The sequence below is a fragment of the Monodon monoceros genome, unplaced genomic scaffold (genome assembly GCF_005190385.1).
Source record: "Monodon monoceros isolate NGI ecotype Baffin Bay Population unplaced genomic scaffold, NGI_Narwhal_1 Super_Scaffold_15, whole genome shotgun sequence".
In the NCBI taxonomy this organism is placed as follows: domain Eukaryota; kingdom Metazoa; phylum Chordata; class Mammalia; order Artiodactyla; family Monodontidae; genus Monodon; species Monodon monoceros.
The window spans coordinates 28,820,310-28,837,007 of NW_021703771.1; the positions used below are offsets into that span (position 1 = coordinate 28,820,310).

The following is a 16,698-nucleotide window of genomic DNA, read 5'->3' on the forward strand; positions in this document are numbered from 1 at the left end:
ACATGTATACTGTATACCCTTCAGCCATTACAATAGCTGAAAAATCAACTTTTCTTTGTTTTAGCGGAGTATAAAAGCAACAGGAATAATAAGATAAAAATTATTCCTGTAGGTAACACGGTTCATTTTTATTTTGGTTTTCAAAGAGTCAATCTGTCATAAAGAGGCAGTTGAATAATCACAGGTGCAGTGTAAGTTGAATATATACATTTTTTATTATATCTCATTACTATATACACAAATAACTTAAAACATGCATATGCCCAGAATTTTTCTAAAAGCACAATCCACAAATGCAATGAACTGGATAACTATCAGCACACCAAAAACTTCAGGAAGCAGAAGTTGGTAAGTTCATTTGGTACTGATTTTGGTAATCTTACCAAACAGTTTATCACAGAATCAAAATATAAATCTCATATCTTATTAAATATGTGAAAGAATACGCTATTTTGCTAGCTTCCCAAACCAACTGTTTTAAGCAAACAAAGCACGTTATTTATACTAGCATACTCTATACTTGACTGACAAGGCAATATTTTTAACCCTAGGAGGAGTAGGCAGGAGATCAGTTTTTGGAAAATGTAAGGTTTATGTAAAAAGTCTATCAGTCAAAAAGCAGTGGTTTAGTACAGAGAACACAGTTTTCGGTGAGGTTTCTGTGATATCTATCTTTTATCTTTGAAACACAAGTGCTATGTTACTGTGTAGGATTAGGGAAGGTAGGTTTCCTAAAGGCTTTTCCCAACTGCAAAGGCTCATCAAATTTTTATATGATATATAATCCTAACAAAGGGGAAGTAAAAATAAAAACTGCCAAAGATTCTGTGAAAGTACATGGAAATGGGCTCATGTAATTGGTTAAGAACAAAGTAGGTTTAAAAATTTATGATGAAGCACGGAAGAAGATGAAAATAACAATGCATAATGAAAACACACACATAGTCTAACAACTCACAAATAATATTTTACTTACCCCCCAAAATAGAAAAAGTCAAATATGCTTAGTAAGAAAAGAAAATATGCTAGGGATAAGTAAAGATATAAAAAGTTTTAAACTTTGAAACTCTTCTAATACAAATGAACAAAATACTAAACGATTTTTGTGCAGAGACAATACTCCATGTTTTTTTCGTCCCCTATGGAAACCTAATTAAATGTTCAACTGAAATTTAAATCGTAACCAAATCTGTGTCTAATAAAGTCCTTTCATCACCCTGTTGTCTTTCAATCATCTCTTCTACACTCCATCTGATATTTTAAATAAATTATTTGAGTGGAATAATTACATATCCAACATGTATATTTTAATTTTCTTCCTGTTTAAGTGTCTTAAGGTTAGGTTTCTATAGAAATGATGGTATTCTAATTGGCAAACTCAGTGAGGCCCACAGCGTAGAATGAACATGTCATTCAGAGAAAGCAGCTAAGACAGTCTACTTTCCTGCTTGAGGTAAGTTTGGAAACAGAAGGTATAGCGTCAGATGGCAGAAGTCTCCTGACTGAAGGGCTTGAATGTCAGCTTATTAACAATGGGAAGTAAATGGAGGTCCTTGAGCAGAAAAGTAAGAAGAAGAAAGAAGTATTTTAGGAACACTAATGTCAAAACTATGTGAAGAATAAATTTCAGGAGTCCAGAGATAAGAAGGAGATTATAGTACCCAATAGAAAAATGTTTGGATGCATGAAATGGCAAAAAGAAAAAAATCACAAGAGCTTATAAGGTGATCAAATGAAAAGTGGGGAGCAATGAATCCAAGAAATGTCATGGCTAAGTGACTTGGGAAAGTGGTGTATTCTCTGGGTAGAAAATGAAGGCATGAGCTAGACTGGAAACGAAGATGATAAGGGCAGCTTGACATGTTGCCTTGAGATTTCAGGAGAATCCAACTAGACAGGTTTAGAGAAAAATTAGGACTACAGATAGAAAAAAATTATAAGCTAGTTGTATCAGTTCACTACTACAAGAATGTTGAGACAGAGCAGGTGAAGGGCTAGATCTTACCAGTAGGGACAAGAAAGAAGAACGTGTATGTAGGAAGGAGCGATACTGCTGAGGAAGGGATGAGAAGATAAAAGAAAATGCAATGTCACAGAGGCCCCAAAGACCAAGAAAAATGAGAACACATTCCAGATTTGACCAAAAGAGAATGGCCTACCTTACAATGGTAGAAGCAGCCGCCTCAGGGATTACAGGGCTTTTAGGGGAAAAGGAACATTAACGAAGCAAGTATAGGTACTCTTTAGTCTGGAAATGGAAAAAGACAAGACTATAGTAATAATTTACGGGTCAGTGAAGATTCTTAAGAAATGGAACAGAGTCATACATTTTCTTTTTTTCTCCAATAAAACAGCTTCTTTAAAACTTTACTGATACATAAATTTAAAAATACATATATATATACATACACAGGTATTGTTACAGATTTTTTCTCGTTACTGATTTTTTTATGTATAAACTTTAGTTATTCTTAGTATCTACAGCTATACACCCTAATGCATGATTCAGCAGCAGATTTTCTTAACCCTTAAAAAGTTTCATAAGCTAAGGAGCAAGATTCTCCAAGATATCTTTATCAATTTCCCTTGGGGGTGAAAAAAAATATATATATATACACACACACACATAAACTCTTTAAAGGCATCCCATTAAATAGTTTAAATTTCAATTGCTACAACTTGCAAAATAATGCATCATTCATTTAATAAGTCACTATCATAATGAAAAGAAACTCATTGCTATGAAGTCTTAGTAACCTTAAAGAGGCTTTCATTCATCCCATTTATTGAATTAAAAAGTTTATTTGGGGGGAAAATAAACCATTTATATGTCATGAAGTCCTTTAGACTTCACAGATTACAATTAGAATAGGGTTATTATCTATAGTTTCCCGATTGCAATGCATTTCATTTTAAAAGATACTTCTTGAGTCAGAAAAGGGTTGAAATGTTTTCCTGAAGGAATAGTAGAATCATGATAAACACTAGATGCTCAAGAAAAAAACCAATAAATTATTTCAAACTTAGCAAACATGACATGTAAGAAAACATTGAAAAGAAGTGGGATCTTCATCTAGGACATACCATTAGAGAAAGAGGAACAAAATTAGGAAGTGTTCTTCACCTTTGTGCATGAGATAGAGTGATCATGTCTGTACACCACCAAACAGAACATAGGTCAACAAATACTTTCACATACATTTAAATTATATGATTATAATTATAAATCAATTATCCCACTGATTCCTACCAGAACATTGTGAAATTTAAAAAAAGTTTATTATTCATTTTTCTCCACGAAGAAACAGGCTCAGAAAGGTTAAGAACTTGCTCAAGGTCACAAAGCAGAGCTGGGTTTGAGACCCAGGTGGGTTCCCAACACTAAGATTGGAGCACTTTTTACCAAATAATGCTCATTAGAAAAAGGAGTCAAGGACAAAAGTCCAACTGGTGGAATGAATCTGAATGAAATAGTTAAAGGGTTGAGAGATGAGCTGCTACAGGAAACTGGCTCCCTTCAAACATGTAAGATGCTAGCTTATAAAAGGCTCTAATTGAAGAGCAAGGAGATAAATCAGCTGACTTCTCAGACCTCTTCTGTTAATTTTGTAAACTTAAAAATTTCCAGAATATTATTTATTCTCTTTTCTTAAAGGCTTTTGTTTATCCTCCTCCTGATCTGTCTTTTAATGACAACTCCAAACGAAAGGATGAGTAGAGGAAAACATCTGGCAACCGCTGGAACCCAAGTATTGATATAAACACTGTTGGCCCAAGTTAAAAAAAAAAACATATTATCTGTATAATCATTTAGCCAGATTCAGTCTCATTCCTCATAGAGTTAAGTGTGCTTTGTAAGGATTTTATTAACTTGCCTCACGCATAGTATAAAAAAGGATAACAAATATACTGTTCTATCTCCTGACCACCCCTCCAAAAAAAAAAACCCAGCATAGGGCAGCCAGGTAATTTGAAATAGTATCATAATAAAATATAACTCGTAAGAAAACAAAAACAAAACAGAAATAACTTACAAGGCAGAAAGTCACATTACAGTAAAATGGCCATGGATCAACCAGTACAAACCTGCTTAGACATACACACATAACACTCCCAGTTAGGAAAAGTTTCTTTAGTTTCACTAAAACCTCTTCAAAATAGAATGCAGTTTTACCAAGTTCGAAAGCTCCTATAACATATTTAATTAACTTTTATTTCCTTATTTATATACTTTATACTTACAGGTATGAAAGGAAAAAAATCCTAGAAAGTATTTTTAACAGAACATTATACAATTAATTAAAAGTAGGAGTCAGAATGGTGCAAAGTGACTTTAGATAGTTATAATTAATATTGATGATGAATCACAAAATAGATTCAATATTATCATCTTGTAGTCTCTGTATCTCATCTTGTCCCACTTGTCCTAGGTGAGATAAAAGTTTGCTATAGGCTTCCCTATAAAGAAAAATGAAAAGAAGACAGATATATATTTACTACATTTTCCATTATTTTTCATTTAAGTCTTTACAGACTGAGCCTGCTTGAATGTCTACTTGTCTATACACACCATACATGATGTAATTTAAGTACTTTGACTCTTTAACATACTACTTTTGGACATATGAATTATAGTATGAGTAATGACCCTTCTAAAACAATCTCTTTAGGAAATACAGACTTATACCCCCCCCCCATGTTTCATTACTCTAAATAGTCCAGCATTATCTTCAGCTGGGTTGTAATCTATTAAAAAAAAAAAAAAAAGCCTTGATCTATTTCTGACCAAAACCCATATTATCTAGTTGAGTCACTAATCTTATTCACTGGAACACACTCCAAATTTTTATAAGTGGAAAATAGGCCATTTCTAGAAAATGAATCTAGATTTCATAATCATTGTCCGAAAGGATATAATCAAATTATCAAACATACCTTTGTGCAATATTTCTGCCAAGGCCCCATTTCCGCTCTGAACTCTTCAGAGATTGAGTAAGGGTAGAAATCAAGTGGATAACAACCTGTTGGTCCAATGCTGCTACTGTTTCTAAAATGCTGTAAATCTGATAATCATATCTCATACCATAATCCTCGATAAATTTCCTGAAAGTAAAACAAGTTACTTAGAATTACTTCTGGGGCAATTCCTTGGGCTGGTATCTGTATGGCAACAAGCTATAACCTGAACACAAGAAAGATCATTTCATGTAAGATTACCATAAGGATTTAGATGCCATATGAACACTATTTAACACTTGAAAATAAAGAACAGAAATGGCTTCAGTATGAGCTATGAACACAGTGGCAGCATTAGGAGAAAGGGAAAGGGAAGAGCTGGAATCCCGGGAGGAAGAATAAGGGGGAAAAATCTAATCTCAGGGACTTTTTTGCTATAGTGTGCATGATGAAATCTAGATGGTCAGGATGTAGAAGAGACTAAAACAGCAAAGAGTCCAGTTTCCTAGTTATTTTGTATATCTTTTAGTTATTGCTAACTCTAGATAAATCAAACAATATTTCTATGAGGAAAGCAAGTTATTTGAAATAATTTTTATATTCTTTAACCGATCAAGAGACTTTAGACCCATAAAAGACCTTTTATTAATAACAATTATATATTTTAATCCTAAAATTTCCACTCTCTCCCTCCTAGAAAATGAAAGTCACCTAGCTCAATAAATTGTACTTAACAAACATGCAATCTTCGTTCATATAAAATCCTTCCTCCTCTTAGGGTTTTACAGTTTTCATAAATCCAGTATTTATTTCAAATGATCACAATTTAAATAAACTGTAAACAACTGACAAGTGCCAACTATGTGATAAGAAAGAAAACTGAGGAATCAAAAATCTAACACAGAATGAAGGAAATGGACCCAAACTATTTATCACGGTAGTGCTAGGGTAGAGATACATGAAATAAATGCGAACTAACTGGTAGAAACTGTGAGAAAGAAATACTTAAAAGTACTGCCCTAACAGAAAGCATAAGACTCTACAGGGTGCAAGGCAGGAAAATAAAAACAAAACAGAAAATGTTTCTCAAGTTGCAGTTATTCTTGTGAAGGAACAACAGATCTACAAAGTCTATGCTTCACAATTACATACAATGGAGCTTTCTGGGTCCACAGCATCTAAAGTGAGTAGGAAAACCAGTGACAGGCACTTTCACAGTGGATCCTGAGTAGCATGTTTAGCAGCTCCAAAGCCTGTACACCTGTCATCATGACTCACGTTTCCCACTTTTTCCTCTTAAACACATGCAAGAATCTTCCTTACTAAATTCTCAGGTAATTTTACGTCAGCTCATTTATCTTTCTCCTTGGTACTTTTATTTTTTAATAAAACAACATAGCAAAACCACTGCCAAAAACACAATAATTGAAACTACAAACAAGTAGTAACACATTATGTTTTGGATAATTAGTTATTTAAAAAACATGTTGGCTGTCAAATGGCTGGCAATAGTCTTCTTGCCAGTTGGCATATTTTCCAGTTACCTAAACACAGAAGTCAGCTGGGCGGCAGGTTCTCCTCCTGACCCCACTTGGCAGGCTTTGACCATGTATTGCAGGTTCTCGGTGGCCAGCCTTTTAACTAGGAGGAAAATTTACAGCATTACACATTTTGTCTGGTTTGACCATCTGGATCCTCATTTTTATGAGCACTCTAGATTTAGAAAAACATGTTGTTTTCTTAAAAGTATCTACATGCTTTTTTGTTATTTTTCAAAGCGAAATAGTTATGAGCTTTTGTTTTGTTCTAAAGCCTCCCTATCTTCCATTTTAAGAAAATATAATACACTTAACAAGTCTATTTTTTACAACCCTGTAACTGAAAAAACACATGTGAAGATAAGTCTTTCTGTTAGAAAAGAGCCCATATTCAAAAACACTCCAGTATCCTAACCTTGCAAACACTGTTACATACTGATTAAAGATAACCTTTAATAATTCAGCTGATTTAGAGACAAGCAGGTTGATTTTTTTAATTCATAAGCATATTCCTCCCACTAACAAACATATATGTAGAAAATTAGAAACTAAGTTTACCTTCACTTAAAATTAGCAATATATATATATATAAAATCAACTATTTGTGATGCTAATTTTGTTTTGAAAGAGAGCAAAGTTACAAAAAGAACATTTGTGTTCTTTCAGTATTTAACCAAATCCTTTACAACTGTGCACTTGTACATAAAAACGGCAACAACAAAAAAAATCAACAAAGAATGTAGAAAATTCACCACGTTCCAAGTGCTAATACATTTTTGTTATGCTGTTTTTAGAACATTAAATATAAGTAGCTGGGGAAAAAAATTACTTTCTCTAAGAACAAGGAAAATTTAAGAAACTGTAATCCACTATGGCAAGAGTACAAAACATGTGATGCACATGAAGTTAAATTAATTACAATGAAGTAGCAGATAATGTTTTCCATAGCATGACGATAGTGGATAAGGAAGATATAGCATACTTGTCTTTATTGAGCAAATAAGTTCTCATATTAGATGTAATCCTAAAGCCAATATAACTGTTTCTTTTTAAAGATGTTTTCTTGAAAAAAACAAAACCCACAAGTTCCTCTGTGGAAAAAGTAACAGAACATGAAGAAATAGCCTTTACAAAGTATTAACAGTAAGCATTGTTTTTTAAAAATAACAGCTTTATTGAGGTATAATTCACACATAAAACCCAACTTTTTAAAGTGTACAACTCATTGGTTTTTAGTATATTCATAAGAACTTTGAAGTTATCACCACTATCTAATTTCAGAACATTTTCTTCACCTCCCCCCAAAACCTTACACCTATTAGCAATCTTTCCCCATTTTCTTCCTCCCCTAGCACCCGGAGACACTGATCTACTTTCTGTCTCTACGGATTGTCTATTCTGGGAATTTCATATAGATGGAATCATACAACATGTGGTCTTATGTGACTGCCTTCTTTTCACTCAGCATAATGTTTTGTTTTTTTTCACTTAAAAAATTTTATTTATCTATTTATTTATTTTTGATTATACAATGCAGTGTTATCATCAACTATAGTTTCTAACCTATCCATTAGATTCTCAGACCTTATTCATCCTATAACTGGAAGTTCATACACTTTTTTTTTTAACATTTTTATTGGAATAAAATTGCTTTACAAATGGTGTGTGGTTAGTTTCTGCTTTATAACAAAATGAATCAGTTATACATATACTTATGTTCCCATATCTCTTCCCTCTTGCATCTCCCTCCCTCCCACCCTCCCTATCCCACCCTTCTAGCTGGTCACAAAGCACTGAGCTGATCTCCCTGTGTTCTGTGACTGCTTCCCACTAGCTATCTATTTTACATTTGGTGGTGTATATATATCCATATACACACCACTCTCTCACTTTGTCCCAGCTTACCCTTCCCCCTCCCCATGTCCTCAAGCCCATCCTCTAGTAGGTCTGCATTTTTATACCCGTCTTGCCCCTAGGTTCTTCACGACTTTTTTTTTTTTTACATTCCATATATATGTGTTAGCATACGATATTTGTTGCTCTCTTTCTGACTTACTTCACTCTATGACAGACTAGGTCCATCCACCGCACTACAAATAACTCAATTTTGTTTCTTTTTATGGCTGAGTAATATTCCATTGTATATATGTGCAACATCTTTATCCATTCATCTGATGATGGACACTTATATTGCTTCCATGTCCTGGCTATTGTAAATAGAGCTGCAGTGAACACTGTGGTACATGACTCTTTTTTGAATTATGGTTTGCTCAGGGTATATGCCCAGTAGTGGGATTGCTGGGTCGTATGGTAGTTCTATTTTTAGTTTTTTAAGAAACCTTCATACTGTTCTCCATAGTGGCTGTATCAATTTACCTTCCCACCAACAGTGTATGAGGGTTCCCTTTTCTCCACACCCTCTCCAGCATTTATTGTTTGTAGAGTTTTTGATGATGGCCATTCTGACCGGTGTGAGGTGATACCTCATTGTACTTTTGATTTGCATTTCTCTAATGATTAGTGATGCTGAGCATCCTTTCATGTGTCTGTTGGCAATCTGTACATCTTCTTTGGAGAAATGTCTGTTTAGGTCTTCTGGCCATTTTTGGATTGGGTTTTTTTTCTTTTTTTTGATAATGAGCTGCATGAGCTGCTTGTAAATTTTGGAGATTAATCCTTTGTCAGTTGCTTCATTGGCAAATATTTTCTCCCATTCTGAGGGTTGTCTTTTCATCTTGTTTATGGTTTCCTTTGCTGGGCAAAAGCTTTGAAGTTTCATTAGGTCCCATTTGTTTTTATTTTGATTTCTCTAGGAGGTGGGTCAAAAAGGATCTTGCTGTGATTGATGTCATAGAGTGTTCTGCCTATGGTTTCCTCTAAGACTTTGATAGTGTCTGGCCTTACATTTAGGTCTTTAATCCATTTTGAGTTTATTTTTGTGTATGGTGTTAGGGAGTGTTCTACTTTCATTCTTTTACATGTAGCTGTCCAGTTTTCCCAGCACCACTTATTGAAGAGGCTAACTTTTCTCCATTGTATATTCTTGCCTCCTTAATCAAACACAAGGTGACCATATGCATGTGGGTTGATCTCTGGGCTTCCCATCCTGTTCCATTGATCTATATTTCTGTTTTTGTGCCAGTACCAGACTGTCTTGATTACTGTAGCTTTATAGTATAGGCTGAAGTCAGGGAGCCTGATTCCTCCAGCTCCACTTTTCATTCTCAAGATTGCTTTGGCTATTCGGGGTCTTTTGTGTTTCCATACATTGCGTACAATGTTGGCTGTGGGTTTGTCATCCATGGCCTTATTTTGTTGAGGTAAGTTCCTGCTATGCCTACTTTCTGGAGGGTTTTGATCATAAATGGGTGTTGAATTTTGTCAAAAGCTTTCTCTGCATCTATTGAGATGATCATACGGTTTTTCTCCTTCAGTTTGTTAATATGGTGTATCACATTGATTGATCTGCGTATACTGAAGAATCCTTGCATTCTGGGATAAACCCCACTTGATAGTGGTGTATGATCCTTTTAATGTGCTGTTGGATTCTGTTTGCTAGTATTTTGCTGAGGATTTTTGCATCTATGTTAATCAGTGATATTAGTCTGTAGTATTCTTTTTTTGTGACATCTTTGTCTGGTATTGGAATCAGGGTGATGGTGGTGGTCTCATAGAATGAGTTTGGGAGTGTTCCCCCCTCTGCTATATTTTGGAAGAGTTTGAGAAGGAAAGCTGTTAGCTCTTCTCTAAATGTTTGATAGAATTCGCCTGGTGAAGCCATCTGGTCCTGGGCTTTGTTTGTTGGAAGATTTTTCATCACAGTTTCAATTTCAGTGCTTGTGATTGGTCTGTTCATATTTTCTATTTCTTCCTGGTTCAGTCTCAGAATGTTGTGCATTTCTACGAATTTGTCCATTTCTTCCAGGTTATCCATTTTATTGGCATATAGTTGCTTGTAGTAATCTCTCATGATCCTTTGTGTTCTGCAGTGTCAGTTGTTACTTCCCCTTTTTCATTTCTATTGATTTGATTCTTCTCGGTTTTTTCTTGATGAGTCTGGCTAATGATCAATTTTGTTTACCTTCTCAAAGAACCAGCTTTTAGTTTTATTGATCTTTACCATCATTTCCTTCATTTCTTTTTCATTTATTTCTGATCTGATCTTTATTTCCTTCTGCTAACTTTGGGGTTTTTTTTTGTTCTTCTTTCTCTAATTGCTTTAGGTGTAAGCTTAGGTTGTTCATTTGACATGTTCCTTGTTTCTTAAGGTAGGATTGTATTGCTATAAACTTCCCTCTTAGAACTGCTTTTGCTGAATTCCATAGGTTTTGGGTCATCGTGTTTTCACTGTAATTTGTTTCTAGGTATTTTTTGATTTCCTCTGATTTCTTCAGTGATCTCTTGGTTATTAAGTAGTGTATTGTTTAGCCTCCATGTGTTTGTATCTTTTACAGATTTTTTCCTGTAATTGATATCTAGTCTCATAGCATTGTGGTCAGAAAAGATACTTGATACGATTTCAATTTTCTTAAATTTACTTGATTTGTGACCCAAGATATGATCTATCCTGGAGAACGTTTCATGAGCACCTGAGAAGAAAGTGTATTCTGTTGTTTTTGGATGGAAGGTTCTATAAATATCAATTAAGTCCATCTTATTTAATGTATCATTTAAACCTTGTGTTTCCTTATTTATTTTCATTTTGGATGATCTGTCCATTGGTGAAAGTGGGGTGTTAAAGTCCCCTACTATGACTGTGTTACTGTCGATTTCCCCTTTTATGGCTGTTAGCATTTGCCTTATGTATTGAGGTGCTCCTATGTTGGGTGTATAAATATTTACAATTGTTATACCTTTTTCTTGGATTGATCCCTTGATTATTATGTAGTGTCCTTTTTGTCTCTTGTAATAGTCTTTGTTTTAAAGTCTATTTTGTCTGAGAATTGCTACTCCAGCTTTCTTTTGATTTCCATTTGCATGGAACATCTTTTTCCATCCTCTCACTTTCAGTCTGTATGTGTCCCTAGGTCTGAAGTGGGTCTCTTGTAGACAGCATATATACGGGTGTTGTTTTTGTATCCATTCAGCCAGTCTATGTCTTTTGGTTGGAGCATTTAATCCATTTACATTTAAGGTAATTATCGATATGTATGTTCCTATTACCATATTCTTAATTGTTTGGGGTTTGTTATTGTAGGTCTTTTCCTTCTCTTGTGTTTCCTGCCCAGAGAAGCTCCTTTAGCATTTGTTGTAAAGCTGGTTTGGTTGTGCTGAATTCTCTTAGCTTTTGCTTGTCTGTAAAGGTTTTAATATCTCTGTCAAATATGAATGAGATCCTTGCTGGGTAGAGTAATCTTGGTTGTAGGTTTTTCCCTTTCATCACTGTAAATATGTCCTGCTACTCCCTTCTGGCTTGCAGAGTTTCTGCAGAAAGATCAGCTGTTAACCTTATGGGGATTCCCTTGTATGTTATTTGTTGTTTTTCCCTTGCTGCTTTTAATATATTTTTTGTATTTAATTTTTGATAGTTTGATTAATATGTGCCTTGGCATGTTTCTCCTTGGATTTATCCTGTATGGGACTCTCTGGACTTGACTATTTCCTTTCCCATATTAGGGAAGTTTTCAACTATAATCTCTTCAAATATTTTCTCAGTCCCTTTCTTTTTCTCTTCTTCTTCTGGGACCCCTATAATTCGAATGTTGGTGTGTTTAATATTGTCCCAGAGGTCTCTGAGACTGTTCTCAATTCTTTTCATCCTTTTTCTTTATTCTACTCTGCAGTAGTTATTTCCACTATTTTATCTTCCAGGTCACTTATCCATTCTTCTGCCTCAGTTATTCTGCTATTGATCCCTTCTAGAGAATTTTTAATTTCATTTATTGTGCTGTTCATCATTGTTTGTTTGCTGTTTAGTTCTTCTAGGTCTTTGTTAAACGTTTCTTGTATTTTCTCCATTCTATTTCTAAGATTTTGGATCATCTTGACTATCATTATTCTGATTTCTTTTTCAGGTAGACTGCCTATTTCCTCTTCATTTGTTAGGTCTCGTGGGTTTTTACCTTGCTCCTTCATCTGCTGTGTATTTCTTTGTCTTCTCATTTTGCTTAACTTACTGTGTTTGGGGTCTCCTTTTCGCAGGTTGCAGGTTCATAGTTCCCATTGTTTTTGGTGTCTGCCCCCAGTGGCTAAGGTTGGTTCAGTGGGTTGTGTAGGCTTCCTGGTGGAGGGGACTAGTGCCTGTGTTCTGGTGGATGAGGCTGGATCTTGTCTTTCTGGCGGGTAGGTCCACATCTGGGGTGTGTTTTCAGGTGTCTGTGACCTTATTATGATTTTAGGCAGCCTCTTTGCTAATAGGTGGGATTGTGTTCCTGTCTTGCTAGTTGTTTGGCATAGGGTATCCAGCACTGTAGCTTGCTGGTCGTTGAGTGGAGCTGGGTGTTGGCGTTGAGATGGAGATATTTGGGAGATTTTCACTGTTTGATGTTATGTGGAGCTGGGAGGTCTCTGGTGTACCAATGTCCTGAACTTGGCTCTCCTACCTAAGAAGCACAGCCCTGACACCTGGCTGGAGCATCAAAAGCCTGTCATCCACACGGCTCAGAATAAAAGGGAGAAAAAAAGAAGGAAAGAAAGAAAAAGATTTAAAAAAAAAAGCTATTAAAATAAAAAACAAAAAATAATTATTAAAAAAAATTTTTTTAAGTAATTAAAAAAAGAAAGAAAGAACAACCAAACCAAAAAAACAGATCCACTAATGATAATAAGCACTGAACACTATACTAAAAAAAAGAAAAAAAACGGACAGACAGAACCCTAGGATAAATGGTAAAAGCAAAGGTATACAGACAAAAATCACACACAGAAGCATACGCATACGCACTCACAAAAAGAGAAGAAGGGAAAAAATATATATATATCGTTGCTCCCAAAGTCCACCTCCTCAATTTGGGATGATCTGTTGTCTATTCAGGTATTCCACAGATGAAGGGTACATCAAGTTCACTGTGTAGATTTAATCTGCTGTTCCTGAGGCTGCTGGGAGAGGTTTCCCTTTCTCTTCTTTGTTCCCACAGCTCCTGGGGTTCAGCTTTGGATTTGGCCCCGCCTCTGCATGTAGGTCGCCTGAGGGCATCTGTTCTTCCCTTAGACAGGACGGGGTTAAAGGAGCAGGTGATTCGGGGGCTCTGGCTCACTCAGGCCAGGGGTAGGGAGGGGCACGGAGTGCGGGGCGAGCCTGCAGCGGCTGAGGCTGGTGTGACGTTGCAACAGCCTGAGGCGTGCCGTGTTTTCTCCCGGGGAAGTCGTCCCTGGATCACGGGACCCTGGCAGTGGCGGGCTACACAGCCTCCTGGGAGGGGAGGTGTGGAGAGTGACCTGTGCTTGCACACAGGCTTCTTGGTGGCTGCAGCAGCAGCCTTAGCATCTCATGCCTGTCTCTGGAGCTCCCTTAAATGGCATTCTTAATCCCCTCTCCTCGTGCACCAGGAAACAAAGAGGGAAGAAACAGTCTCTTGCCTCTTCGGTAGCTCCAGACTCCTTCCCGGACTCCCTCCCGGCTGCCGTGGCACACTAGCCCCTTCAGGCTGTGTTCACGCAGCCAACCCCAGTCCTCTCCCTGGGATCTGACCTCCGAAGCCGGAGCCTCAGCTCCCAGCTCCTGCCCGCCCTGGCGGGTGAGCAGACAAGCCTCTCGGGCTGGTGAGTGCTGGTCGGCACCAATCCTCTGCGCGGGAATCTCTCCACTATGCCCTCCACACTCCTGTTGCTGCGCTCTCCTCTGTGGCTCTGAAGCTTCCCCCCTCCGCCCACGAAGGGGCTTCCTAGTGTGTGGAAACCTTTCCTCCTTCACAGCTGCCTCCCACTGGTGCAGGTCCCGTGCCTATTCTTTTATCTCTGTTTTTTCTTTTTTCTTTTGCCCTACCCAGGTACATGGGGAGTTTCTTGCCTTTTGGGAGGTCTGAGGTCTTCTGCCAGTGTTCAGTAGGTGTTCTGTAGGAGTTGTTCCACATGTAGATGTATTTCTGATGTATTTGTGGGGAGGAAGGTGATCTCCACGTCTTACTCTTCCACCATCTTGAAGGAAGTTCATCCAGTATAATGTTTTAAGGTTTATCCATGTTATAGAATGTGTTAGTACTTCAATCCTTTTCATGGTTGAATAATATTCCACTGTATGGATTTACTTCCTCTTGCTTATCAATTCATTAGTTGATGGACATTTGGGTTGTTTCCATTTTGGGACTATTATGGATAACACTGCAATGAGCATTAGTGTACAGGGTTTCTAAAAAAATATCTGTCATCTTTATTTCTTTAATTGAACTGAGCATTTCTTAAAAAACTGGGTTATCCTTTTTTAGTGTTTTAAAAAAAATAACCATTTTATTGTCATATAATTTATATACTATACAATTCACCCATTTAACATGCACAATTCAATGGTTTTTAATATAGTCACAGAATTGTGCAACCATCTGCTTATACCTCCAATAAATCTATCATTCTCTCACCTATTGCCTTTCAACCACAAACTCCACTGTTTTTGACAGCATCCTCAAGCTTGAACTTTTTCACACTTTGTTGCAAGTCAGTTCCTTTGGGAGAGATTCAGAGTTCTCTATTTTATGGTTTTCTCCCACTCCCAGGCAAAACTCAGAGGTGTAGCTCTGGTGCTGGGGACAGGGACCATGGTGTCCACTACTTTCTGAGTGACATACCCACTTTAGGTGCTGAATGCTTCTGGAAGGAGGGGTATTAGCCGCAGGTCCTCTCGGCATGGAATCTCCACTTCTAAACTGGAGCAAGGACAATCAGTGCCCCAGTATTCTCAGTGGCGCCATACTCAGTATAGTGTACCCATCCCACGAGTGGGGGCTGAATGGAAGAATGAAGGCCCCACTTCTCACCCACACTCCCCTGGAATACAGCCTTACCATCAGATAGCTAGGAGGCAGAATGAGAAACACTGATATCCTGCCTCTCACAGGAAGACAGCCCTCCTACTGGGAGCTGCGGGGAGACGGAACTCTAGTTATTTAATTTACCAGTCTAAAGCAAAGTTTCCATCTTACTGATCTAGGAGCAGAGAAGGGAGTAGTCTTGGTTCAAATATCAAGGACTTGCTGTTCCTACCAAGACTTCAGTATATTTTCTTAAATAATGTTTCTCCATTTGTTTTGTACCCTCAGTACCACTTCCAGAGAATTGAAATGCTCTCTTTTAAATAATTTTCACCAGTTTTTCTGGGGAGCAGGGCTGCAGAGCTCCTCATGTTGTCATGCTGGATGTGGAACTCCTGAAGCTCTGATGTACAGGTATTTTGAGTGGACATATGTTTAAAATACTCTTGGACATGTATCTAGGAATGGAACTGCTGTGTCATTTAGTAACACTACTTTTCTACGATTTTACACACTGTCCTTCTAAACACTGAGACTACAAGGAGAGTCAGAATTTTCTCTGAGCCAATCACACAAACCTGTGTTTAACACTGTTTCTTCCGCTTACAAAGACCGCCATGTGGAGACAGAGCATTCTGTATGCCTTCTATTTGGAACGTGCGATGCACCACTAGCTAGAGATGAGCAGCAAAATTCCCCTCCCAAACCCTGATCTCCTTCATGATAAATATTACTCTCAATGAAACAAGGGGCTAGTTAAAATGCTATACTGTCTGCTCTGTCTCAGATTTTGTACTGTATAATACAACAGGCGTTCACTGAAATTAGAAGTATGCAAACGTTTTCAAAGACGGTAAAATTTCTAAAGAAGAGTCTGGGGTCTATCTCTGGATATTCTTCACTGAAGAGGTGTTATTATCAAGTAAGGGTATTTTATATTAACATAATACAACATTTTTCACTAAAGCAAGCTTGGAAGCAGAGATGAACATTTTAAACATCAAAATAACGTGGATTAAAACAAAATATGCATCAATTTTTGAGATAAAACAGAACATTTCAAAGAGCTGTTTGAGCTTTCAGCTACCACTTTTCTGCCCTCATATTCTTTAGGATATACACTGTACTCACTTCTCACACTAGTTAGAAGTACTTAGGTAGAAAGCATGTGAGAAGCCTGCCCCAATCACATTATAATGACAAATACACAAACATACACGCACCCCATCCTATTTATACTAAAAACCCCTTCAGGGGCTTCCTTGGTGGCGCAGTGGTTGGGACTCCGCCTGCCGATGCAG

General features: G+C 37.0%; 1 protein-coding gene across 1 annotated transcript in view; it reads right to left on the reverse strand.

The window, feature by feature from the left end:
- Positions 1-2,720: 2,720 nt before the first annotated feature.
- MMS22L (MMS22 like, DNA repair protein) overlaps positions 2,721-16,698 on the reverse strand; it is a 140,448-nt gene continuing 126,470 nt past the window's right edge. The window contains exons 23-25 of the mRNA XM_029224113.1: positions 6,501-6,597; positions 4,936-5,103; positions 2,721-4,458 (exon numbers count right to left, since the gene is read on the reverse strand). Coding sequence (XP_029079946.1) covers positions 4,365-4,458; positions 4,936-5,103; positions 6,501-6,597 — 359 coding nt within the window. The 3' untranslated portion in view covers positions 2,721-4,364. The remainder of the gene's footprint in view (positions 4,459-4,935; positions 5,104-6,500; positions 6,598-16,698) is intronic.